At 35.9% G+C, this 27,520-nt stretch overlaps 1 protein-coding gene across 2 annotated transcripts in view; it reads right to left on the reverse strand.

Annotated features, from left to right (window-relative positions):
* The window catches only part of LRRC28 (leucine rich repeat containing 28), a 236,409-nt gene that overhangs the window by 97,736 nt on the left and 111,153 nt on the right, over positions 1-27,520 (reverse strand). The window contains exon 6 of one of the 2 annotated variants that reach the window (XM_023727874.1): positions 2,776-2,919. The exons of the other annotated variant lie outside the window; for it this stretch is intronic. Within the exon in view, the coding sequence (XP_023583642.1) occupies positions 2,776-2,919 (144 nt within the window). The remainder of the gene's footprint in view (positions 1-2,775; positions 2,920-27,520) is intronic. 2 annotated transcript variants of the gene reach the window in all.

Here is a 27,520-nt window from a genome sequence, read left to right on the forward strand (position 1 = left end):
TGTAGAAGGAAATGGAAAAGAGATTCTAGGCTGAGAAAACACATAGACATTTCACTAGAACAAAGGCAGTGTGACAGAATTTCAAGGTAAAGTTCAGAGATGTTTTAAGAGAAGCATCAAATAGATTTGACTGGATGTGAAAAATGATGAAATAGAAAAAAGTCAAAGATAATATTAAAGTTTCTAGACTATTATATTCTAAGTATGGTGATGCAATGCTGAAAAATTATTTTTTATAGAAAAATGTATTAAATATGCATTAGTACTTCTGAATTGCAGTATCTATAAATGACCTACTTAGGAGTATTTGAAAAAAATTACCCATCAAAATTCACATAAGAGCAAAAAAAAATGATATCATTATTTCTAAGAGAATTAAATGTGTAAAAATGGTGTTTGGCATGGCTGCACAAATTACTAATGCCTGGAATTGCCCTCCATTTTAACTGAGCTTTGCCTCATTGTAATGTGAAATGGGCAATAATACCATACTATTAATATCATGGAGCCCTGGTGGCGCAGTGGTTAAGAGCTCAACTGCTAACCAAAAGGCTGGCAGCTAACCAAAAGGTCGTCAGTTCAAACCCACCAGCCACTCTCTGGAAACCTTTTAGGGCAGTTCTATTCTGTCCTATAGGGTCGCTGTGAGTTGGAATCTACTTGACAGTGATGGGTTTGGATTGGTTTTCATTAAAATCACATGCTAGCAAAATTTTGCTGAAGATAATTCAAAAACAGCTATAGTCATACATTGACAGGGTACTGCCAGAAGTTGAGGCTGGATTCAGAAGAGGACGTGGAACAAGGGATATCACTGCTGATGTCAGATGGATCTTGACTGAAAGCAGACAGTATCAGAAAGATGTTTACCCATGTTTTATTGGATACACAAAGGCATTCAACTGTGTGGCTCGTAACAAATATGTATAACGTTGTGAAGAATGGGAATTCCAGAACACTTCATTGTGTTCATATGGAGCCTATACATGGATCAAGAGGTAGTCGTTTAAATAGAAAAAGAGGATACTGCCTGGTTTAAAATTGGAAAAGGTGTGGGCAGGGTTGTATCCTTTTACCAAATTTATTCAATCTGTATGCTGAAGAAATAATCTGAGAAGCTGGGTAATATGAAGAATGGGGTATCAGGACTGAAGGAAGACTCATTAACAACCTGAAATATGCAGATGACACAACCTTGCTTGCCAAAAGTGAACAGGATTTGAAGCACTTACTGATGAAGGTCGAAGACTACAGCCTTCAGTATGGCTTACATCTGAACAAAATGAAAATAAAAATCCTTACAACTGGACCAATAAACAACATCATAATAAATGGCAATGAAATTAAAAGTTATCAAGGATTTCATTCTTCTTGGACCAACAATCAAGGCCCATGGATGCAGCAGTCAAGAAACAATGTAGGGCATTGGGCAAATCTGCTGCAGAAGACCTCTTTACAGTGTAAAAAACAAAGCTGTCACTTTGAAGACTAAGATACGCCTGACCCAACCTATGATATTTTCAATTGCCTTATATGCACATGAAAGCTGGACAATGAAAAAGGAAGACCAAAGAAGAACTGACATGTTTAAATTGCGGTGTTGGCAAAGAATATTGAACATACCATGGACTGCCAGAAGAGTGAACAAATCTGTCTTAGAGAAAGCACAGCCAGAATGCTCATTAGAAACAAGGATGGTGAGACTTCATCTCACGTACTTTGGGCATGTCATCAGGAGGGACCGATAGCTGGAGAAAGACATCATGCTTGGTAAAGTAAAAGGGTCAGAAAAAAAGAGGGAGACCCTCAAAGAGATGGACTGACACAGTGGCTATAACTATGGGCTCAAACATAGCAACGACTGTGAGAATGTCGTAGTACTGGGCAACATTTCATTCTATTCATGTAAGGTCGCTATGAGTAGGAGCCAACTTGACAGCACCTAACAACAACAAATGCATTCAAATTTTCTATAATTTGATTATATACTTTTGCAGTGGTATCAGATTAATACTTTGCTTTGGCAGATGTGCACACATATTTCAGATATTAAAATTATTAATGCTTTTGACAAAGAAAGGGAAAATTCATACTGTCAGTACCAAAGGCCAAGGTATTGAGGAATGGGAAAGGAAAAGAGGAACTGACATTTCTGGCTTCCTGTATGTCATGAATTAAAAAAATATTATTTCATTAAGTCTGAAAAATGCAGGACTGCCTATATTAAATGAACAAATGTAATAAAAAGATATTTTTCTAAGTAGCTTAATATGTAGGCTCTTTCAGCAGTTAGAAAAAAATTGATCTAATTGTTATACCAACTAAAATGCTGAGTTGAATATTATATATAAAATGGTTGGAAAATTAATGATTTTGTCATACTATGAAAGTATCTGGGGGAATTAGAGAAATAAAACTAAACAGCTTCATGAGTGGACCGAACTAAACGTAATTTTTATGACCATTTGATAACAGGCCACAAATCTAACACTATATATGACACCTTTTATTTCAATAATCAATTAAAATATATACTTGTAAAGCTCGGTGACAGAAAATAACACCTTTAGAAAGCAATGGAATCAAACAAACTTTATCTAAGATTCTACTTAAACACAAGAAACAGGAAATGAACCTGGGGTAGCAACACATTAAACTAAAACTAAACTTGTTACCAAGGAGTTGATCCCGATTCACAGTGACCCTACAGGACAGAGTACAACGGCCCCATAGGGTTTCCAAGGCTGTAATCTTTACAGAAGCAGACTGCCATACCTTTCTTCGGTGGAGCAGCTGGTGGGTTCAAACTGCTGAGTTTTCGGTTAGCAGCTGAGTGCTTAACCACTGTGCCATCAGGGCTCCTTAGCAAGACATTAGGCAGGAATAAAAAGAGTTCAAAGTGTAGGCTCAAGTTAAAAACTGGAAAAAAAAAAAAAAAAAAAAAAGCAGCCAAACATATACCAGCAAATTTGGTCAAATATAGAACCTGCACTGAGGCCAGGACAACAGGATGCTTTTAAATAACTTTTTTGTTCTTCATTCATTACTGAAGATCCAAGTTTCCTTCTTGTATCATTTCACTTTATCCTGAAGAACTTCTTTTAGCATTTGTTTTAGAGGAGGTCTGCTGGCAACAAATTCTCTTAGTTTCCCTTTATCTGGGAACGTCTTTATATCACCATAATTCCTAAAGATTATTTTCCGTAGATATAAAATTCAGGGGTTCTCTGATTGGTGCAAGCAGTTGACTCACTAGGCTGCTACCCAAAAGGCTGGAGGTTCAAGTCTAACCAGAGGCTGGACAATCTACTTCTGAAAAACCAGCCATTGAAAACCGTATGGAACACAGTTCTACTCTGACACTCATGGGGTTACCAAGAGTTAGAGTTCACTTGACAAAAACTGGTCATAGAATTCTGAGTTGACCATTCTTTTTTTTTTGGCAGTCCTTTAAAGATGCTGTTCCACTTTCGTCTTGCCTCCATGGTATCTGAGAAGAAACACAGCTATCTGACTCAGTGTTCTCCAATATGTAATGCATCATTTTTCTTTAGGTGCTTTCAAGCTCTTTTCCTTATCCTTAGCTTTCAGCAGATTGATTATGATGTCTCTGCAAATGAGTTTCTTGAAATTTATCCTATTTGGGGTCTACACAGCTTTTTGAATCTGTTAATTTATGTCTTTCACCAAGTTTTGGAAATTTCAGCCATTATTTTTATAAATTCAAGAATTCAAATTTAAGAATTTATATAGCAGTAAATATAATACAGGCAGTCTCTGGGTTATGAACGAGATCCATTCCTTTGTCTTTAAGTTGAATTTATAGGTAAGTTGGAACAGGTGCATATGGTTCTAGTTTAGCCTTACTTTAGTGCAAGAAAAGGCTTGAAGGCTTTTCAATGATTTAAAAGCTAAATGTGCAGCAAGTGAAAGTAATTATGATGAAGACTTTGTTACGAGTAGGGATGGCTTCAATAGTTTCAAAGTGAGGGCAAACTGACATTAACATGGAAGTGCAAGTACGAGCTGTCCATTCTTAAGTCGGATGTTCGTAACCCAGGGACTGCCTGTAGACTATTATTTTCTCCTCTTAAGTTCTTTAAAATATGTATGACTAGGATGGAGCAAGATGGCAAAGTGAGTGGATGCTCCCATTTACTCCTCCAGCAACTAACCTACTGAACGACGAATAAAAAGAAGCGCAGACTGAGATCTCAGAACTCCAGATGCCAGGTGAGGCATTGGAGAGTTGGGGTTAGTCCAGAAGCGGGGGAGAGAAGGAGCGGGGATGGCACAGAAGCTGGGAGCACCTACCAGCTAACATCTGCAGCACTCACTCATCACAGTCATTTTGGGATAGGGATGGGCAATGCCCCAAACAGGTAACACAAAAAGGGAGCTAATCTGAAGAAGCTGTAGCCTGATTTTTTAAGGCAATGAAGATAGGCCGTGGGAGTTCGTGGGCCATGCAATTGGGAGGGGGAGGAAGGGAGACTGTGGCAACGTGAAGAGTGCTGCTGAATCTTGCTGAGGTCCAAGATGAATGGGCACTAGGACCAGGAAGAACTGCAAGGGCAGCAGGGCGAGGGAAATACTTCAGACAGACGGGCAACACAGAGGAAAACAGCCAGCTCCTTGCCCACAGTGAGACACCATGGGAGAGCCTGTGCAGGGGCATCTGTGGGGGCAAGACATAGAGAACCCCCCACCTTTGCCATAGGAAAGTCGAGTTCTACTGCTTATGTCAGCATCTGCAACCAACTAAACCCCCTACTCTGTGTATGTGTATTGAATTTCAGAAATCAAGCAACCAGAACTCCTGAATCAACACTGAAAGAAACCTAAGGATATGACTGACCTTCAGTGCTTCTCAGAAGATATCAGGCCAACTGCTACTGGATCAATTCTGCCCCATGGAGTTTCCAGGGCTGTGAGCCTTTGTGGAGGCAGGCTGCCACATTTTTCTCCCATGGAGAGGCTGGTGGGTATGGGCCCCGGCCTTTCGGTTGACAGCCTGGTGCATGGCCACTGTGCCACCAGGGTGCCCAATGAGAAAAATGTCCCACAAAAAACAGGATAGAAAATTAAAAGTAAAAAAAAAAAAAAGAAAACAAAAATGGCCCAAGTTCAATAAAAATAGTAAAACACAAAATCATGAGAAGGAGCAAACAAAAGTAAAACATGAAGAAGAGGAAATTTCTCCTACTTGGGCCAGACTAATGAAATGAATTGAAAATTTTCAGACTATGATGCTAAATGTGTTTAAAGAAAGCAAAAACAATGCAGAAAACAAACTAGTGAAGATCAGGAAACAAATGGAGGAACAAAATGAGAGACTCAACAAGGAAATTCAAGACATCAAAAAAAAAAAAGAAAACATCCAAAGAGTAGTGGAACTGAAGAATAAAGTAACTGAATTAGAAAAAGCAAGAGAACCACTCAACAACAGAGTCAAACAGAGAGAAGACAGACTAAATGAACTAGAAGACAAAATACCTGAACTTATCAAGTCTCAAGAGAAATAAGAGAAAAGAACAAAGAAAAGCAAACAAACCCAAACAAACCCAAACAGAAATACAGGATTCAATTAAGAAATCTAACATTAGAATTATTGGAATCCCAGAGCACCACGACAACAATAAAGGTATAGAAACAATTTTCCAGGAGATAATCAGAATTTCCCAGACCTGAATAGAGAACCAAGCCTGCAAACACAGGAAGCTATGCCATCCCAAATTAGAAGAAACACAAAAAAATCAAATCCACGCCATATCCTAATAAAATTCTTGGGAAACAAAGACTAGGAGAGAATTCTGAAAGCAACAAGAGAAAAACGCTATATGACATACCAAGGGTCTTCCATAAAATCAGTGCATATTTCTTCAAATTCTTAAAAAAGCAAACCAGACAAACTGAAACAGTAGAGAACAGAGAATACCCTGAGACCATCACCCTAAGACACTCTTTAAAACTAGAACCGAGCATATCTCCTGAGATCATTAAAAGGTGAAAAAGCAGAGTGCCACACAAAATAAAGGATATTACCTCTAAGTTTGGTGCGCTACTTAAAAACTATCTGTATGACACCAAAAGCTCAACAATTATTCAAAAGCAAAGATGAGAAGATATGGGGGCAGGGAAACCAGAGTACTGGAAATGGAACAAACAGAACACAATTAAAGAGAATGTTGATATATTGTGATAAATGTGAGTAATGTCACTGAATAATTTGTGTGGGAAATGTCAAATGAGAGCCTACTTGCTATGTAAACTTTCACCAAAAACTCAATAAAATATTATTTAAAAAAATGAGTATGACTGCTGAAAGCAAAAATTATAGCATTGTCTGATGTGGTTTCCAATATGTGAAGATGTACTACTTACGACAAGAATAACACAAAGGTCAGCGGGGGGAAGTAAAAGAGCTTTCAAAATGGATTTGTAAGATATTTATAATGTAGTCTCTAAGTAAATCACTAAAAATAAAGGAAATACAAAAAGATAAAGCCAACAAATTAAAATAGGATATTAACAAGTATTCAAATAATACGAAAGACAGCAATAAAAAGGGAACAGAAAAACAAAAACAGAGGTTACAAGCAGAAAACAAATAATAGAATGGTAGACCTAAATCTAACAATATCAATAATTACATTAAATATAAATAGTCTGAGCACACCAATTAAAAGACAGAGATTATCAAACTGATTTAAAAACAAGACCCTATTCTAGCCTATCTAAAACAAAGCCATTTTAACTATAAATACATAAATAGACTAAATGTGAATGATAAAAACATACCATGCAAACGATGACCAAAAAAAAAAGCTAAACTTCCAGCGTGATGGAGTGACGCTGTCAAATCCTCTCTCCCAAAAAGCAACTACAATACTACACAAAATTATCAAAAGCAAGCATTTCAGCACTCTGGATATCAACCAAGGGCTTTCGACAAAGGTGCTGCTGTTAGGGGCGGTACAGTCAATTTTGGACTCATGGCGACCCTATATGACAGAGTAGAACTGCCCCATAGGGTTTCCTAAGCTGTAATCTTTACTGAAGCAGATCACCAGGTCTTTCTCCTGTGGAGCTGCTGGGTGGGTCTGAATTGCCAACCTTTCAGTTGGCAGCCGAATGCTTAACCATCTGTGAAGAACTACTGAACTTCACATAGTAAGAGTGGAAATCTGTGACATGCTTGCCTGGGCTGGTTCTCAGACCCCACCCAGCTTTACGGCAGGGCAGGCTGCAAACAACCAGCAGCTTCACTGCTGGAGGGGGCTGACATGATTTGGAACAAAAGGTGAAAAACCCACACCCAGTGGCATTGTCAGTATTAATAATCTTGGTGGCAAGAAAACATTGAAGGCCAGTGATTCTTCTAGGATGAGGTGTTGTTCTAGTAGGAGAAAACAATGGAATGGCAGGTAAGCCAGAAATTTAAAAGGAGATGTGGGGATGTGAAACAGTAATAAAGGCATTTGGCAGGCTCTCCACATACCCCAGGCTGACTGGAGGCAGTGAGCAAGCAAGGGGAGACCAGAAAGGGTTCCAGCTATTTACACATCCCAGCCACACATGCACAGAGGAGACAAGAGAGGACTCGGCAGAAAGTAAAAGCTGGAATAAACAAGAAAACTGCCTGAACTTTAAATGTACTTCTGAATCTATACACAAATCCATCATCAGACAGGAGAAGCCTTACTAGCTTAAGGTGTTCAACCACTAAGCTGTAAGTGCACAGGAATAAATTCTACATGGCCAGGCTTAAGAATTAAAACAAGAATAAGGAAAAAAAAACACAAAACAAAAACAAACAAACAAACAAAAAAAAACACTAAGCAGAGATATCAGTGGTCACATATGGCATGGGAAATGAATTTCATAGTTTTAGTCCAGGCAAGTTATTAAAATAAATAAATAAAATAAACAGTAACAGCAACAACTCTTAGGTAGGAAAAAACAATGAGAATCCAGAGTTGCTAGAATATACTACTTAAAATGTCCAGTTTAACATATATATATAAGACATGCAAAAACAAGGCAAATGTGACCAATACTCAGAAAAATATGAGTCAACAGAAACTGACTCAGATGTTAGCTTTGGCAGACAACGACTTCAAAGCAGATTATTATAAATATTTTTTTTTAAAACAAAAAAATAGACTTAAAGAATCAAAGGAAAGTATGATGACAATGACTCAAAAAACAGAACTTCAACAAAAGCATAGAAATTATTAAAAAAATGGAAATTCTGGAGTTAAAAAGTACAACAAATGAAATTTTAAAAGATCACTAGAATTGCTCAACAGCAAATATGAATAGATGGACAAAAGAATCAGTGATAGATAATTAAAATTATCCTATTAGAAAAAAGAGAGAAAAGACTGAAGAAAAATTAATAGAGCCTGAGAGATCTGCAGGACAAAACTGACTACACAAACATATGTGTAATGGGATTCTCATAAGAAGAGGAGGAGGAGAGAAAAGGGCAGAAAAAATATTTGAATATACAGTAACCAGAAACTTCCAAATTTTGATGAAAAACAATCTACAGATACAAGAAGTTCAATAAAGGCCAAGTAAGATATACACAAAGAGATATACACCTATACACTTCATAACCAAACTACAGAAGACAAAGTTAAATAGAAAATCTTGAAAATAGCAAGACAGAAACAACTCATCACATTCAGGGGAACCACAAAACAAAAAAAGGCTGATTTCTCATCAGAAACAATGGAGGCTAGAAGGCAGTAGAAGGGCATATTCAAAGTGCTGAAGGACAAAAGCTGTCAACCAGAAATTCTATATACAGCAAAACTATTCTCCAAAAACAAAAGCAAAATAAAGATCTTTGCAGATAAACAAAGACAGGGAATTCATTGACACTCGACCTACCTTATAAGAGACACTAAAGGAGTCTTTTAGGCTGAAAGGAAATGACACCAGATGGTAAATCAAATTCACAGAAAGAAATAAAGAGTACCAGAAATGGTAAATATATGAGTAAATATATAATACCCTATAAATATATTATTTTCTCTTTTCTTCACTTCAGGTCCCTGGGTAGAGCAAATGGTTTGCGTTTGACTACTAACATAAAGGTTGGAGGTTCAAACTCACCCCGCGGCACCATGAAGAAAAGGCCTGGCAATCTGCTTTAGTAAAGATTACAGCCAAGAAAATCCTATGGAGAAGTTTAATTTGTTTAAAAGATACAAGATTACATAAAGCAATAACTGTAACACTACTATTGAATTTATAACATATATTCAAGTAATATATATGACAATAATAGCAAAAAGGAGAGAAGAAGAAATTAAGCTATACTGGGGCAAAGTTTCTATAATTTATTAGAATTAAGTTAGTATTAATCTAAAATAAATTATAATAAAATGGTTATCATAATTCCCTAAAGCAACACTAAGAAGATAACTAAAAACATATAGTAAAAAAGAAAATTGTACACTAAAAAAATTTATCTAAAATTTATTGCAAAAGAAGGAAACAAAGGAAGAACAGAGGAACAAAAAAGATATGAGATACATAGAATAATAATGGCAAAATTGCAAATGTAAATCCAAACATATCAATAAGTATATTAAATTTGAACAGTCTAAACACAATCAAAAAGGAGATGTCAGATTGCACAAAAACCAATATGTTGTCTATAAGAAGCACTTTAGATTCAAAGGCACTAATTAGTTGAAAGTGAAATGATGGAAAATATATATGATACACAAACAATAATTAGAAGAGAGCTACAGTGGCTGTATTAATATCAGGGGGAAAAAGACATTAAGAGAAGAAATACTACTAGAGACAAAGAGGATAAAACGGTCAAAACTTCAAGAAATGTATCAATTATAAATATACACATGCCTAAGAATAGAGCCCAAAATTACATAAAGCAAAAATGGACAGAACTGAGAACTAGACAAAAAAATCAGCAAGAGTCTAGAAGACTTAAACTACATTTTGATCTAATCTGACATGTGTTGTTGGAGCACTACACCCAACAACAGCAAAATACACATTCAAGCACATACGGTACCTTCTCCAGGACAGACCATACACTAGACCATAAAACAAGTCTCACAGTTAACAGGATTTAATTAAAAAGAAATTAAAATAAAAATCAACAACAAAGAAATCTGGAAAATCTCCAAACATTTGGAAATTAAACAATACACTTCTAAATAAATCCATGAGTTGACTTTACAGAAATTAAGATTTTTAACAAAAAATTATGAACAAATTTATTCCAGGAAATTATACATTTTAGATAAAATGAACATATTCCTAGAAAGATATAAACCAGTAAACCTAATTCAAGAAGAAATAAAAAGCCTGAATTGATGCATCGCAAGTATAAAAGCTGAATCTGTAAACTAAAATCATCCCACAAAGAAAAGTACATGCCCAGATGGCTTCACTGGTGATTGCTGTCAAATATTTAAAGAAGAAATAAGACCCAATTCTTCACAAACTCTTGAAGAAAACAGAGGAAAACCTTCCCAACTCATTCTATGAGGCCAGTATTACCTTGATACTACAATCACACACACACATCATTAAAAAAAAAGAAAAGAAATCTACAGACTAATATCACTCCTGAATATAAATCCAAAATCCTAATATAATATTGACAAACCAAAGCTAGCAACAACATAAAAATGATTAAACACCATGAAGAATGGGATTTATTCCTGGAATACAAGGTAGGTTGAACATTGGAAAATCAATGTGATGCAGCATGTTCATAGAATAAAGGACAAAATTTACACGATCATCTCAACAGAGACAGAAAAAGCATTTGACAAAATCCAAAACTAACTCATAAAACTCTCAACAAACTAGGAACAGAATGTAACTTCCTCAACTTGATAGGGGGCATCTACAAAAAAACCTTGCATTAAAAAAATATTTAATGGTTAACAGACTAAATGCTTTCCCTCTAAGATCATAAACAAGGCAAGGAGGTCTGCTCTCTTATTGCCATTCAGCATTGTAGTGGAGGTTCTAGCAAATGCAATAAAGCAAAAAACAAACAAAAAATATCAAGATTGAAAAAGAAAAACTGAAACTTTCTTTACCAGCAAACGACATGATCCTTTGTAAAAAACATCAAGGAATACACAAAAAACTATTAAAACTAACAAATGAGTTTGATGTAGTTGCAGAATACAAGAATAATATTTTAAAAAATCAACTGCATTTCTATATATCAAATTAAGAAAATAATTCCATTCACAATAGTACCATGAAGAATAAAATACTTGGGGATAAATTGAACAAAAGAAATTAAAAACTTATATACAAACAAATACAAAACACTGCTGAGAGAAACTGAAGAAGATCTAAATAAATGGAGAGACATTCCATGTTTGTGGAGAAATAGAAAACAGAGCAGTGGTTGCCAGCGACTGGGGAGTGGAGAAGAGATGGTGTACGAGGGGGACAGGAATATTAAGGGTGTTGAAACGCCTCTATATTCTGAATGTAGTAGTTGTTACACAACTGCACACCAAAAGAGTGAATTTTCATGTATGTTAAAATTAAAAACAGTAACTAAAAAATTATTTTCAGAAATAAAATCCTTTCTATAAACTAAAAATAACATATATCTTAAAGAAAAAAATTAAAATTCCTTTTATTGATTACCTAAACATTAAAAATAAGCAGAATAATTACTACTGGTATAAATTCACATAATTTAATCAGTTTCTTACCTGTTTCTATTCTCATAATGTGTTACTTGTATTTTTCTGAAAAATCTGCTTTTTCAAATATGGTTTTATTATGTTTCTTTTTAATAAAATTATCTATAATTTTATCATTAATACATTTAATATTATTGAAACCTTCAAAAATATTTATTACTATATTAACTTTAAATTAATGTAGTATTATTGATGTAAAGCTATAATACATTCTTTTTGATGTCCTGGTAGAATCCTATACTTTTCTGCCGATTTTCCTGTCACCACAACATCCCTATTTTCTCCACTCCCACCTTGGAAGTAAACATCAGTTTGTATACCTTATTTCTTCAGCATGCCTGGAATAATTGTGACTTCTCAGTTGTTTGCACTGTTTACTTTTATACTAAATATATCTGATATCTCAAAACTATTCAGCTACTTACTCTACTGTCCTGAAATGATTTTATTATTGCCACATGGTAATTACTTAGCAAAGCAGCAAAATAACATTAGAGTGCCAATTTAAAAAAACAAAAACAAAAACAATGACTCCCCTTTAAATCATCCTTCCTTGCTGATGCACACTGATCTAACCTAAAATTTAAATCGCAACAGGAAGGAAGCCACCCACTCCACACCAAGTTAGTGGCCACAGAGAGTCAAAAACAAGGCTTGCTATTTTCAAGTACTGGCTTTTTCCGGTACCACTAAAAACAGCTCATTTGAGTTCCAACTTTCACTGGGCTAAGGAGAGCATGCAGAAAAATAAAATATTTCAGTGCCAAATTTCATTCTATATGCAGTAAGCTTCCCTCTTTATATTTATTTTCTTCTCTTGATTGGTCTGTGGAAGGTGCATATTCTGGTATGCAAAAATAGCAAACCATAATCTGGTTACTTATTAGCTGTGTATCTGCTGGCTATTTACTCAACTATTTAGATCACTGGCTTGTTAAAAAAAAAAAAAAAAATTAGTTAAAAGAAAAAAATAGGATAAGACTTACCTCAAAAGGTTAATGATAGGATTAAGTGAAATATCCCATATAATGCAACAACACATGGTAAACAGGCAATAAATATTTATTTCCAATTTCAGCTCATCATAACACACAATATTCTAAAGGTAAACTTTGAAAATAAGTACATTTTTAACTAATACAGCTTTAGCACTAAAACAATTATGAACACATTATGAATTTGTTTGCTATATCTAACACAGAAAGGGGCTCTTGGAAGATAGACATCTTTCAGACACTGGATAGAACTACCTTTGTTGGTCAAATGGAAAAAATTAAAACCAACAGAGGTGCAACTGAAATATTGGTCTATTATGAAGGAGAGCTAAAAACAACAGACAGGATGTCGTATACCCTCAAGTTAACTACAATTATTAAATAATGCAAGCATTTAGACTTTACTTGTGACAACTGGTACCAAATTCTAGATATATTCAAAGTCATAAAAAACCAAACCAAACCAAAAAACAGAAGAATTAATATCTCCTTAAAAAAAGGTTTAACCTGCTTATCGGACATCAGAATTACAATCTTTTAACACCAAATTATTGCACTCGTCTTTTTTAATCCAGATTGGATTACTCTGCAAATAAGGAGCCTACTTAGAAGTGCTCACAAATCCTACACAGGGGACAGAAGGCCAAAGAAAAATCAATTTGGGTAAATAATGCTTATCGATAAAAAATAAAATTTGATACTTCAGATCATCTGAAATGTTACTGAGTGTACGCTTAAAAAAGGGATTAAAAGAGCAGTGAAAAAAATATAAGCAATCATCACCTGACCAGATATTGTCAGAAATTACTGGATGACAGAAAAGAACAAGAGACAACTGTACTAATGGGGAAACAAGAGCCCTTATAGAAAAAAGTGTACCCAAGTGCAAAGCAGAATAAAACCAACACATGGTGAAATCTGAGAGCTCAGAGAATGAGAAAAAAGAAAAAATTAAAAATCTCCAGAAAGAAAACAAACAATAAAAACAAAACAGCTAGTTTACTATAGTATAATGGACATTACTGATGCCTTCCCAGAAACCATTTCTTCCTGATCCATCAGTACTGTGACTTTTGTTCAATCTCCATCCCCCTGACACTCAGCCCACATGCATCAGGGAAAGCTGAGTCCATGTCCAGCTCCACCATGGGGCCCAGATTTGTCTGTGAATAAGTTCTCTGTCTCTTGCCACAGTGATTGGTTAAGGACTGGTTATGTAACCCAATTCAGACCACTGAGAATGACAGTGAAGTGGCACCTATTAACCAATGAATGAGCCATCACACATTTATTTGACAGAGCAAAAGAAAGAATTTCAAACATGGAAGGATTCAGAGTACATTACACACGTAATTTATCTAAATAAAATATCTGTATAAATACGCTAACAAAATAATAACTAAATCTAAGCTGAGTTGTCAAAATAAGAAAGATGAAGAGAGGTAGAAGTGGTGAACGTTGTTTAAGATGTTGGCTTACATCTAAATGGGTGATAATAAAACGACTAGTAATTTTTATAGCAAATGTTGAGTTAGAATTCTTTTTACATAAACAGACATATTGTAAGGGATAATATGGTAACATCTTGGGTTTAGAAAAATATAAATTACTGCAGAAAAACTCAGAAACTTAGGAGGTAGGGATAAGGACTAAATGGGTAAGTAATATTACATTTTTAGAAGAGAGAAAATAGAGAATAATGGGAAGGAAATTGCTGAGTTGGGGAATATAGTTATTATTTTTTATGGTAATAGTGAATGTAATTTTAATTAAGATTATTAAGAATGTGAAAGTAATTGGCAGCATAATTAAAAAGTATAGTGGAACTTGCAAGTTGACAAGAGGAACTAACGAGCCACAAAATATGAGGAAAATTCAACATAGTAAACAATAAACATGTAATGACAGAAATAAACTCAAGCATATTAGTTATTACACTCAGTGTGAATGGAGTGAATTCCCTGATCAAAAGAACAAAAACATCTGCTTGGGTTAAAAACATATCTAGACAGATAATTTTATACCTGTTACCTAACCATGAAGCAGAATAAAACGGTGATAACACATTTTAACATGAATTGACTACACTTCAACTCTTGGCAATACTAAAAACCCACCTACAACCAGAAACTCAAAAATTAAGAATATAAATGGCAAAAAATAAAGAATTTCAATGAGAGTTTACCGAATTTAGGAAAAGAAATTTGAGAAAAAGGAAAAAATATCACAAAGAATAATTACAAAGCGCTCAAGGGAGAATAGATTGAAATGAAAATTTAGTAAGAGACACTGAAATAAGAAAAAAGTCAAGAGAATGACAATGAGACAAGGAAAGACAAAAAACAGTGTAAGAGAAAAAGGTGGTAACAAAAGAAAAACAAAGAAATCCCATTATAAGTATAATTGGAGTACTGAACAAGAAGCACTAAATGAAATTATAGAAACAAAACTGATACCTAAAACTAGAATCTAGGAATTTTTCCAGAAATTAAATTTAAACCTACATAAGGAAAGAGCCTTCCCCTCTTTCTCACCCCTAAGCTGTTTCAATGTATCAGGGAAGACAGACCAGAACGATAAACTGAGGAACATAACTTAATAAGAATGTTAAGTTTTAAGAATAAAGAAAAGATCCTCAGAATCTCCAGGTAAAAAGATAAAATTAGTGATAAGGATAACATTATTAAGCTGGCATCAGAAATTCTCAGAAGCAACATACAAGGCAAGGCAAGAGTAGAGCAACATTTTCAAGATTCTCAAATAAAGCAAGTGTGAGCCATGAATTTTGTATCTAGCTAAGCTGTCTTTCAAGTAACAAGACTATGAGAAGTAAGAACTTTATTTTTTTCAAAGTGCAAGAACTCAATAAAATTAAAAAAAACAAAACAAAAAACTTTTCCTGAGGAATCTATTAGAGGATGATCTTAATCCAACCAAGTGATAACTTGGGAAACACTGGTGAAAGGACTGATGATGAGCATGTAATGTATTTAAGTGTAGAGCTAAGAGTAAAACAAGGGTGGTAACATGGGTGAAACGACAGTATGTAAATGGCATATGCTCTGACAGAGTAAAAATAATGCAAAGATACAACATAAAGAAATACAGTAAATACAATAAATACAAAAATAATTCTAACATAATATGACAGGGTTGAGATGAAATATAGCAATCATATCAACAAATGTGAAAGTATGTAATGCACCTACTAAAAAAGATTTTCAAATTGACTCATACATCAACTATATTTACTGTATGTTTAAAAAAATGCACTTAAACAAATGAATCAACAAGGCTAATACCAGACAAATGAAACAGTAAGTAAAAAGACTTGCAATACTGATTTCTAAACATAATTCAAGCCAAAAAGTATTAGACATAAGAAAAAGGAATACTTTAATGCTAAAAGCTACAGTTCACAATGAAGATATAAGAGTTTTGAATATTTATATAAATAACACAATTACCATATAAAGCAAAAACTACAGAAAATGCAAGAATTAAAGGACAAAACAAGTTATTTGAGATTTTAACACACCACTCATAATAGAGAACAGGTGAAGCAGACGAAATAGATTAAGGATATAGACGATCTAAACAACATAATCAATTAGATCTTATGGATATATATTGAACACTACACCGTATTGGGGCTTGGTGGTGCAGAAGTTAAGAGCTCGGCTGCTAACCAAAAGGTTGGCAGCTCGAATTCACCAGCCGCTCCTGGGAAACCCTATGATGCTGTTCTACTCTGTTGCGCAGTGTCGCTATGAGTCAGAAACGACTCGTCAGCAACGGATTAATGGGTTAACATTGTATTAGAAAAGAATATATCTTCTTCAGAAGCATACATGGAACATATACAAAAAATGATCACATATTAGGTAATAAAAAAATTCAATAAGCTCCCTATAGCAAAAATATTACAAATAACTCTATATGATCACACTGTAATAAAACTATAAAATAAAATGTCTAAAGTTCCGTCCTGCACTAAGTTAGGGGCAAGGTGGGCAAATCCCACCTTCATTGCTAACAGGATGCTAAGAATCAGCATGAATCCAATTCCCAAAGTGTGGAGATGGATCCAGTCCTCACCTTTCCACTTCTCTATCCTCATCGTTAGCTACTCACACAGCACACTCTCTCTCCGATCCCAGCCACCCAGAGCTGGGTCAGAGCTCACAAGTTAGATGGACACCATCTCTCCAACAAGCTGTCCATGCAGCATTTCTCGGACTTTAGTCAACCAGAGCTGGGTCAGAGCTCACACGTCAAAAGTATACCTTCCTTCAGACTGCAAAAAAGTAGACACATGCCCCTGTTGGCTCTCACTGCTCTTGTGGTTTCATTAATTCACTGGGACGACTCACAGAATTCACAAAGAGTACACCATACTTAGAGCTAAAGATTTATTATAATCAAAAGGATACAAACAAAGAAACGCATACGGTGAGGTCTGGGAGGGGTCACAGTGCAGAGCTTCCATGTCCCAAAGATGGACACGTTACCCTCTCCCATGCATGGTTACCAACCAAGAAGTTCATCTGAGCCTTAAGGCTCAAGGCTCTTATCGGCCTCACCATGTGGCCATGAAAGATTACAGCATGCCTCATGAGGCTTAGTTAGCATCAGCCCCCAGGTGGTCCCTCTTGATCTGGTTAGCTGCCACTGATTAGCCTAGTTTTTGGTCTGGCTTGAAAGAACCGAGAACAAGGGTCAACCTGCTTTCCAGAAGGTGATTCCACACCTCACACTTCCACCTGGAAATTTTTAAACCTTCAACTGAATAACTCTTAAATGAACAGGAAAATACAAATCAAAATTACAGAATGTCTGAGAATTATAATTAAAATACTACATATCAGAATCTATAGGATTACACTTAAAGCAGTGATGAGAAGAAAATTCATAGCCTTAAATGCTTATGAAAATTTTAAAAAGCAAAAATTAAATTAAATTCTCAACTGAGGAGTTTATATAAAAATGAATGAAGGAAACCAAAGAAAGCACCAGAAAGAAATAATAAATATAAAAGCAGAAAGCAATAAAATAGAGAAGAAGAAAACAGTATGTAAAATTAAAAGATCAAAACTCTGGTTCTTTAAAAAATTAACAAGACAATTACTAATTACTTTAATCATGAAAATATAGAAAGAATACATGAAATAAGAAATAATGAGGGAAAAGAACTATTGAAAGACATGAATTTAAAAATAAGAAAAGACCACTTATTTACACACAAATAAATTTGAATACCTAGATGAAATGGATATTTTCTAAGGAAAATACACATTACCAAAATTGACCACTTTCAGTAAACAAAACAGAGAAAGTTATCAAGAAACTAACACACAAAAAAGTAGCAGACCTAGATGGTTTCACAGGAGAATGCTACCAAATCATTAGAAATCAGATAATACCAACACTTCAAAATTTCTCTTAATTTGATTTTCAGATTGTTCATTATTAGTACATAAAAATACAACTAATTTTTGCATAGTGATAAAACTATTCAATTCAAATGACCACAAAAAAGGGAGAATAAAAGGAACACTGAAAAGATGAGACAAATAGAAAGCAAACACTAGAATATTAGATTTAAACACAATCAGATCAGCAAATTATATTAAATGCAAATGATTAGAAAAATCCAACCAAAAGACAAAACAGAATGGATTTAAAAAGCAAAATCCAAATATACACTAATTATAAGAGATGCAACTTAAATATAAGGATACAGAAGGTCAAAAGTAAAAGAGAGAAAAAGATATATCATGCAAACACTAACCAGAAGAAAGTGCATGCATACTAATAACAAAATAATCAATTTAAAAAATCACTAATACAGATAAAAAGGACTACTACATAATTACAAAAGGGTTAATACATAAAGATATAAATATTGTAAACTGGCACACACCTAATAACATAGATTCAAAATACATAAAGCAAAAATTTATAGATCTAATGTCAACAGAATAAGGACCTCCAAAAACCCTTTCCTTTGTAGACGCAATGAGAACACTGGTAAACACTATCAAAATCTTCTTTTTTTTTGAATTCTGAAAATTAATCAAAGACTTGCAACAATCCAGGGAGTGTTTATTCAAAAAAGACAGCTGAATCTCAGTAAGAATAGCAAGCGTTATAGCATTTTAACTTCCCCCTAGTCTCACCTCCCTCTCCCCAGTGTGGTGGTAGCCTAGAAAATCAATAGCTCTGCAATTACAGTGAAAACCAGCAGCCTTGCAGCCTCAGGATAGGGTACAATGAGGCTAGAATTTCTCCAAATCTCAATTCCCAGATAACTGTCATTATTTGACCGGTCTGGCAGTTCCCTGGAAAATCCTACCAGCAAGGCTTATTCTTATTTGATCTTATTCAGAGCTCTCCCATGATGAACAGCCTTTTCTATGGGTATTTGTCAAAAACAATCAGCAGCAACTGGTTAAAATCACAGCTGCCTGCGGTAGTGATAACAGCTGGAGCAAACAAAATGCTGATGAAAGAGCTTCAAAGGAAAACCTGAGAAATGAGATATTCACAGGGAGCTTTGAATAGCTATACCATATTCCTGGGAATCTAGAAGGCCACATGCCTGGTCAGTGCCCCTGGAAAACAGTTTGGGAGTTTCATATAAAACTACGCATGCAGAGAGAAAGTGGCAGAATATAAGAACTTCCAAAAATTCTCTCCCTGATAAAAGCAAACAAAAAAATGGCAAAACAACAACAACAAAAAGATTGTCAGAAGTAACTTTTTTGGAACCTTGGAAATTAACCAAAGACTTTTAGCAATCCGGGAAGTATCTGTTTAAGATAAACAGCTAATTTTGGTAAGAACAGCCAGGTTTGTAGAATTGTAACTTGCCCTACTCCCATTCTTAGTTCTATGGCAGCCTTGAAAACCAATAGGCTTCAGTTACAGGGAAAACCAGCAGCCTGGCAGTCAACAAAGAGGGCAGAAGAGTTGGAGCTCCCTCAAAGCCTCATTCCCAGAGAGTTGTCATTACTTGAATGTCTAGTGGTTCCCTGAAATACCCAACTTGCAAGGTGCAGTCATTAAAGGCTCAGTTGCTAAATGAAATGTCAGTAGTTTGAACTCACCAGCTGCTCCACAGGAGAAAGACGTGGCAATCTGCTGTCACATATGGCGGCTATGACTCAGAATCACTTGATGGCAAGAGGTCTTTTTGGTTTTTGATAGGAGTTTGGCCACTACAAAATCCCTTTTCCCTAGGGGCATTTGTCAAAACAATTACATGCAACTGTTTCAATTCAGGGCTGCCTGAGGCAGTGGATAACAATGAGGCAAATAACAGATTAACCTAAGAAGCTTAAAAGGAAAATTTGGAGATGTCCATAGGGACTTTGAAAAGCTCCAACATATTCCTTGGAATCTAGAAGGCCACGCACATGCATGGGGTTGTGTGCATCTCTGGGCCCAGGACCGTCACCATGCTCAAGACAGACCTATGGTCCTAAGTCCTCAAATCTGTTTGACTTTGAGGCTTTGTGCAAACAAGAAGTGAAAGCCAAGGCAGAGTTGTCAATAGCTTGGGTGAAAGTTGAAGGAGTGCCCCAACACATACAAAGAGAACCTTAGCAAGGACTGGGAGACTTATTCATTCTAGACAGTTAAAGAAATCTCATTAGCTGACTATTAAGGTAACCACAGATACTTCAGTGTGTATACTCAAAAAAGAATATAGATACTACAGAATTAGTTTAGAAAAGGTGATACACAAACAAACATACACAGCAACAACATTAAGTCATGAGGAGGATGGAAAATTGGATTTCCAGAGTTGCAACATTATATTATTTTAAATGTGGAGTTTTAAAAAATTACGTGGCATGAAACAAAACAACACAGTATGGCTCAAATCAGGGAAAAAAGTACTGCTAATTTTTGAAAACTGGACATCAGATTTTTATTCCTCCCCAGGGTTTGATATTTTTGGATGTAGCAGAAAAAGACTATAACTCAGCTATTTAAATACACTGCAAGTCCTAAAGGCAAACATGTCTAGAGATGTTAAGGAAAGTATGAGAACAATGTCTCATCAAATACTGAATTAACAATGAAGAAACAGGAGCTATAAAACAGAACCAAAATAGAAATTCAGAAGTCGAAACGTCTAAAAACCAAAATGTAAAATTCAGTAGAGGGGCTCAATAGCAGACCTGAGGTAGGCAGACTGAAGACAGTAAAATTGAGATTATCCAGTCTGAGATTATCCAGTGTTAACGCTGTGGGCCTGGGGGTCATTACAAGTTACCAGGGACTCCTCCAGCCGCAACAGGTCCAGGTAAGTCTAGAATCTTTTTAAGAATTTGAAGGTCTGTTCCATAATAACATTGTTCTGACATTTTACCCGCGACTTTATTATACACTAGAATTACATTTAATATGTTTAAAAATAAGTTATATAGCAAGCGTTTATTGAATATCCAACCAAATGAATCAATTTGGTATTTGACTAGCTAATTACCACTAAAAATACTTCAGAAAGAGAAAAGAATGAAGAAAAAGAAACAAAGCATCAGAGACCTGTGGGGCACCATCAAGAGTACCAATATATGCAAAATGGGAGTAACAGAAGAAGAGCAAGAGAAATGGTGGAAAGAATATTTGAAAAAGTAATGGCTAAGATTTCCAAAACTTGATGAAAAACATGAACCTAGACATCCAAGAAGCTCAATGAACTCCAAGTAGAATAAACTCAGAGACCTACACCTGGGCACATAATCAAACTATCAAAAAGATAAAGACAAGGAATCTTGAAAATAGCAAGAAGCAACTCCATCAGGTACAGGGGATCCTCAATAAGATTAAGATGTGGTTTTGCATCAAAAATCATGTAGCCATACAGAAACTACTGCCCTCAAATAATCTTTAAAGCTTAAACCAAAAATATCCCTTAAAGTCATCTTAAAATCAAACAATAGTTTAGCTTAACTAGTAAAGAATGTTTGCCTTGAGCATTATGCTCTTTTAAGAATGATCTATATGGGATCAAAATGACAACAGCAACTCGAAAGATTAAACAGGAACCTTTGGGGGGCAGTGAGTTTATGTTAATGGAGAAGGAACAACTCAGAAACTAAGAATGAAAATGATAGTACAACTTGAAGAAACATAATGAATATCACTGAATTGTACATGTAAAAACTGTTAAACTGGCGTATGTTTTGCTGTGTATATTCTCAACAATAAAAAATAAATTATATTAAAAAAAAACCAAAATCATGGGGCCCGAAGGCTGTGGAATGACATATTTATAGTACTAAAAGAAAAAGATCATCAACCAAGAATTCTATATCCAGCAAAACTATCCTTCAAAAATGAAGAAGAAATACAGACAATACTGTTGTTGTTGTGTGCCATCAAGTCGATTCCAACTCACAGTGACCCCATCTGACAGAGTAGAACTGCTCCAATAGGGTTTCCTAGGCTATAAATCTTATTGGAAGCAGATTGCCAGGTCTTTTCTCTTGTGAAGCAGCTGGTGAGTTCAAACCACCAACCTTTCAGTTAGCAGCAGAGCACTTCACCACTGCACCATCAGGGTTTCTAAAGACAATACTAGATGAACAAAAAATAAAAGAATACATCACTATCAGACCTGACCTAAAAAATACTAAAGGGAAAGAATTACTTTTAGGAGGCGGAGCCAACATGGCGCTATACACAGAAGCATCACACCGTCCCTCCACAGCAAAGACTTGAAAAGCTAAGTAAAATAGAGACAAATGTCAATTCTGGAACCCTAAGCATCTAGTGAAGAGATAAAGAATTCATCCAAGCAATGAATGGAAGAAGAAACTGACAGAAAACAGAGAGTGAGGAGAGACGCATGTGGAGGTCCCCTATCAGCCAACACAGCACAGATTCGTAATCTTGGACTCCTGTCAGAGATTGACAGATAGGGAGAACGGGAAAGCAGTATCATGGAGCTCCCAGCAGGAGACAGAACCACCAGTAACCAGGGATATACGCTTTCCCACCCCCACCATCCTTCTCCCTCCACTTGGCCTTCACCCATTCCTAGTTGGCTGAGGTTGCTTGGCCGGATAGGAAGTGCAGGGTCCATGAGGCTTGGATGTGCCCTGCCCACATCAAAGAGCAGCAGACAGGGAGTATGGGAAAGTACCTTCACGGAGCTCCCAGCAGGAGACAGAACAACTGGTAACCAGTGATATATGCTTTCCCACCCCCCAACCTTCTTCCCCTCACTTGACCTACACTGCTTCCTGCTGGCCACAGTCTCTTGGCCAGGAGACACCGGCTCTGGCCCAGTGCTGCTTGAATTTGCCTCGCCCACGCTGGCTGGCTCCATCAGTGCCATTTGTTTGTTGCTGGTGTTGCTCTTTTCCGATTCTTTTGGTTTCTTCCCTGCCTCTCACCATCTCCCTTTCCTTTCTCTCAAAGACCTGGCTCCATGTGCCACCTTAGCTCCTTCTTGAAAGGCTGGGAAGTGGCACTTGTCTGGGGAACTGCTTTCCCAGTACGCGCTGCAACGTTGGTGGGATCCCCGGGGAATTTAATTTTCTTTTTTTGTTTGTTTTGTTTTTTTGTTGTTGTTTTGTTCTGTTTTGTCTTCTTTGTTTTTCTTTTTCTTTTTGAGCCCTGGGAACTCCTTCAAGCCGGGCTATACTGCCAGGCTTGGGAGCCACTTCACCAGTCTGTGCAACCGAGCTGGTGGGATCCCTGGGGTCATTTATTTTCTTTTTCTCTCCTTTTTGTCTTTCTTCATTTTTCAGTTTCTTGTCTCTTTATACTTATCTTCTTCCTGTCTCCTGAGTATCTGGCATCGTGTGACACCTCTGACCCTTCAAGCCAGGCTGTACTTCGAGGCATGGGAGCCACTTCCCCAGTCTTCACAGCCACACCGGTGAGCTTCTTGGGAGCTTTTCTTTTTTTCCTTTCAAGATTTATTTACTTTTCCCTATTTGTTTTTCTCCATTTTTCAGTGTCTCGTCTCTCCACTCCAAAAGCAAGCACCCTTAACACTCTTTGTATGTATGTTTTGGGTTTTTTATTTGTTCCTTTGTTTTTGTTTCCTTATTTGTTTTTGGCTTCTGTTTCTCTCTGCTCTCTTCTTTCCCATACCCATCTTAGCTCACACTTCACAACCTCACCCTCCTTCCTGCTTACCTGCACCATGCGCTGAACATCACACACCCGAACAGCACAGGCAAGGCCTACTGGAAATTGCCCTACACTGATTTATGGCCCACCCCCTTGGACCTACTATGTGCCAGAAACACCCCATACCAGCCCCTCCCGTTCAGCTGGACCTGCCCTGCTGCACCACAGCTGAGCGACAGGCCCTGCACATTGGACAAGGGAGTGAAAAGCATTGTGCCCACAGACAAGCAAACAACAAAGAACACACAACCAGCCTACTAAGACATAACCAAATTTAAAAAAACGACAAAACAGACAAATCTACAATCAATATATGAAGAAAATAACTACTGAATGTCCTGAAGACAGCAGAAAATATCAAAACATATTTTAAAAAAAAAGGCATCTAAAATAAAACACCAGATGACTCTCCAATAGAAGAAAAGGCACTAGACCTAGCTGATAGGGAATTCAAATATCTAACATTCAGAGCTATCAAAAAGTTGAAGCAAAAAGCAGACAAAAATCAGGGAAAAAAAGACAAACTCATGGAAAACGCAGACAAATTCATGGAAAATACAGACAAAAAATGGAAGAATTCAGGAAAATAGTACAGGAACAAAACGTTAAAATAAATTCACAATGAAAAATCATACAAAAACAACAATCAGAAATCCAAAAGATAAACAACAAGATTTCAGAAATGGACAGTGTCATAGAAGGGCTGAGGAGCAGGTCTGAAACAACAGAACACAGGATCAGTGAAAATGAAGACAAACACTTGGATACAACTCTGTTTGCAGAAAAATCAGAAAAAACAATGAAGAAAAATGAAGAAACCCTGAGAATGATGTGGGATACAATCAAAAGCAAAACTCTGCAAGTGATCAGAATTCCAGAACGGGGAGAAAACGGAAAACACAGAGAGGATCACTGAAGAATTGCTGACAGAAAACTTCCCTAATATCATGAAAGATGAAAAGCTGGCCATCTAACAAGTTCAACGAATCTCATATATAAGACAGACCCCAAAAGAAAATCACAAAGGCATATCATAATCACACTCGCTAAAACCAAAGACAAACGAAGAATCCTGAGAGCAGCTCAAGAAAAACGAAAACTCACATACAGATGGGAAAACAATAAGACTAAGCTCTGATTATTCAGAAGAAATCATGCAGGCAAGCAGGCAATGGGATGACATATATAAAACCTTGAAAGAAAAAAAGCTGTCAACGAAGAATAAAATATCCTGCAAAACTCTCATTCACATATAATGGTGAATTAGGACATTTCCAGATAAACAGAAATTAAGGGAATATGTAAAAACCAAACCAAACTTACAAGAATTATTAAAGGGAGTCCTTCGGTTAGAAAAAACATCACACCACAGCCTGAATCTAGGACACAAGATTATACCAGCCAGATACCAACCTAGAAAATATACTCTCAAGAACTATCCCAAACCAAAAGAATTATAACAGGGAACCAGAGAGATTAATCTGTAAATGGTAACAATGTTAGAATAAAAGAGGGAATAAATGGTGTAGGTATAGAATTTTCTAATGGAGAGGAAGGCAAGGCGATATCAAGTAATAATAGACTGGCTGAAACCTAGGAAGATAAGGGTAAATTTCAAGGTAACCACAAAGAAAGTTGGAGAACCTACTCATTAAAATAAAGAAGAAAAACATGAAGTCTCAGTAAAAACAAAATCTACAAAAACAAATGAAAAAAAAAATCCACAAACGAAAGGAATTCAGCACAGGAGAGTAAGAGGAACAAAGAAAACGTCAGCACTACAAAAAAACAGCACTACAAAATGACAGCAATAAACTCACACCTATCAATAATCACACTGAATGTAAATGGCTTAAATGTACCCATTAAGAGACAGAGAGTGACAGAATGGATTAAAAAACAGGATCCAACAATACGCTGTCTACAAGAGACACACCTTATAAACAAAGATATAAATTTATTAAAAATCAAAGGATGGAAAAAAATATATTAAGCAAACAGCTACCAAAAAAGAGCAGGAGTGGCAATACTAATCTCAGAGAAAATAAACTTTAAAACAAAATCCACCATAAAAGACAAAGAAGGGCACAATATAATGGTTAAAGGGATGATCCATTATGAAGACATAACCATAATAAACATCTACACACCCAATGACAGGGCTCCAAAATACATAAACTATAACAGCACTGAAAAGAGAAATTGACAGTTCACAGTAACAGTAGGAGATTTCAACACAACACTCTTGGTAAAGGACCGAACATCTAGAAAGACACTTAGCAAAGACACAGAAGAGCTAAAGGGCACAGTCAGCCAACCTGACCTCATAGATATATATAGAAAACTCCACCCAACAGCTGCAAAGTACACATTCTTTTCCAAAGCACATGGAATGTTCTCCAGAGAAGACCACATCTTAGGTCACAGAGCAACCCTCAACAAAATCCAAAACACTGAGATAATACAAAGTATCTTCTCTGACCAAAATGCCAGCAAGGTAGAAATTAACAACAGGAAGAGCAAGGTAAAAAAATCAATTACACGGAAACTGAATAACACCCTGCTTAAAAACCAGTGGGTAACAGAAGAAATAGGAGATGGAATAAAAAAATTCCCAGAATCAAATGAGAATGAAAACACATCATACCAAAACCTTTGGGATACAGCAAAGGCAGTGCTCAGAGGACAATTTTTAGCAATAGATGCACACATCAAAAAAGAAGAAAGGGACAAAATCGAAACATTAACTACACAACTTGAACAAATCAAAACAGAACAGTATAAAAAGCCCACAGCCACCAGAAGAAAGGAAATAATAAAGCTTAGAGCAGAAATAAATGAAATAGAAGACAGAAAAACAATAGAATCAAAAAACCTAAAGTTGGTTCTTTGAAAGGATCAACAAAATCGACAAATCACTGGCCAAACTGACAAAAGAAAAACAGGGGAGGACGCAAATAAACCAAATAAGAAATGAAATGGGGGGCATAACAACAGACCCAACCAAAATGAAAAGAATCATAAACAGAGTATTATACTCCAACAAATTTGAAAACACAGAGGAAATGGACAAATTTCTAGAAACAAACTACCTACTCAAACTAACACAAAATGGTGTTGAAAATCTGAACAAACCCGTAACAAGAGAAGAGACTGAAAAGGTAATAAAAAAAAATCCAATAAAAAAACCCGTGGCCCAAATTGCTGCACTGGAGAATTCTACCAAACATGCAGAGAAGACCTTACACCAGTACTACTCAAAACTATTTCAGAACATAGAAAAGGAAGGGATACTTCCCAATTCCTTCCATGAAGCCAGCATAACCCTGATAAGAAAACCAGGCAAAGACACCACAAAAAAGAAAATTACAGACCAAGATCTCTCATGAATATAGATGCAAAAATTCTCCACAAAATTCTAGCCAATAGAATTCAGCATATCAAAAAAATAATATGCCACGACCAAGCAGGATTCATACCAGGTATGCAAGGATTGTTCAACGTTAGAAAATCAATCAACGTAACCCACCACATAAATAAAAGGAAAGAAAAGAATCACATGATCATCTCAGTTGATACAGAAAAGGCTTTTGACAAAGTCCAACACCATTCCTGATAAAAACTCTCAATAAAATAGGTATA

Source organism: Trichechus manatus, unplaced genomic scaffold (genome assembly GCF_000243295.1).
Source record: "Trichechus manatus latirostris isolate Lorelei unplaced genomic scaffold, TriManLat1.0 scaffold00019, whole genome shotgun sequence".
Lineage (NCBI taxonomy): Eukaryota > Metazoa > Chordata > Mammalia > Sirenia > Trichechidae > Trichechus > Trichechus manatus.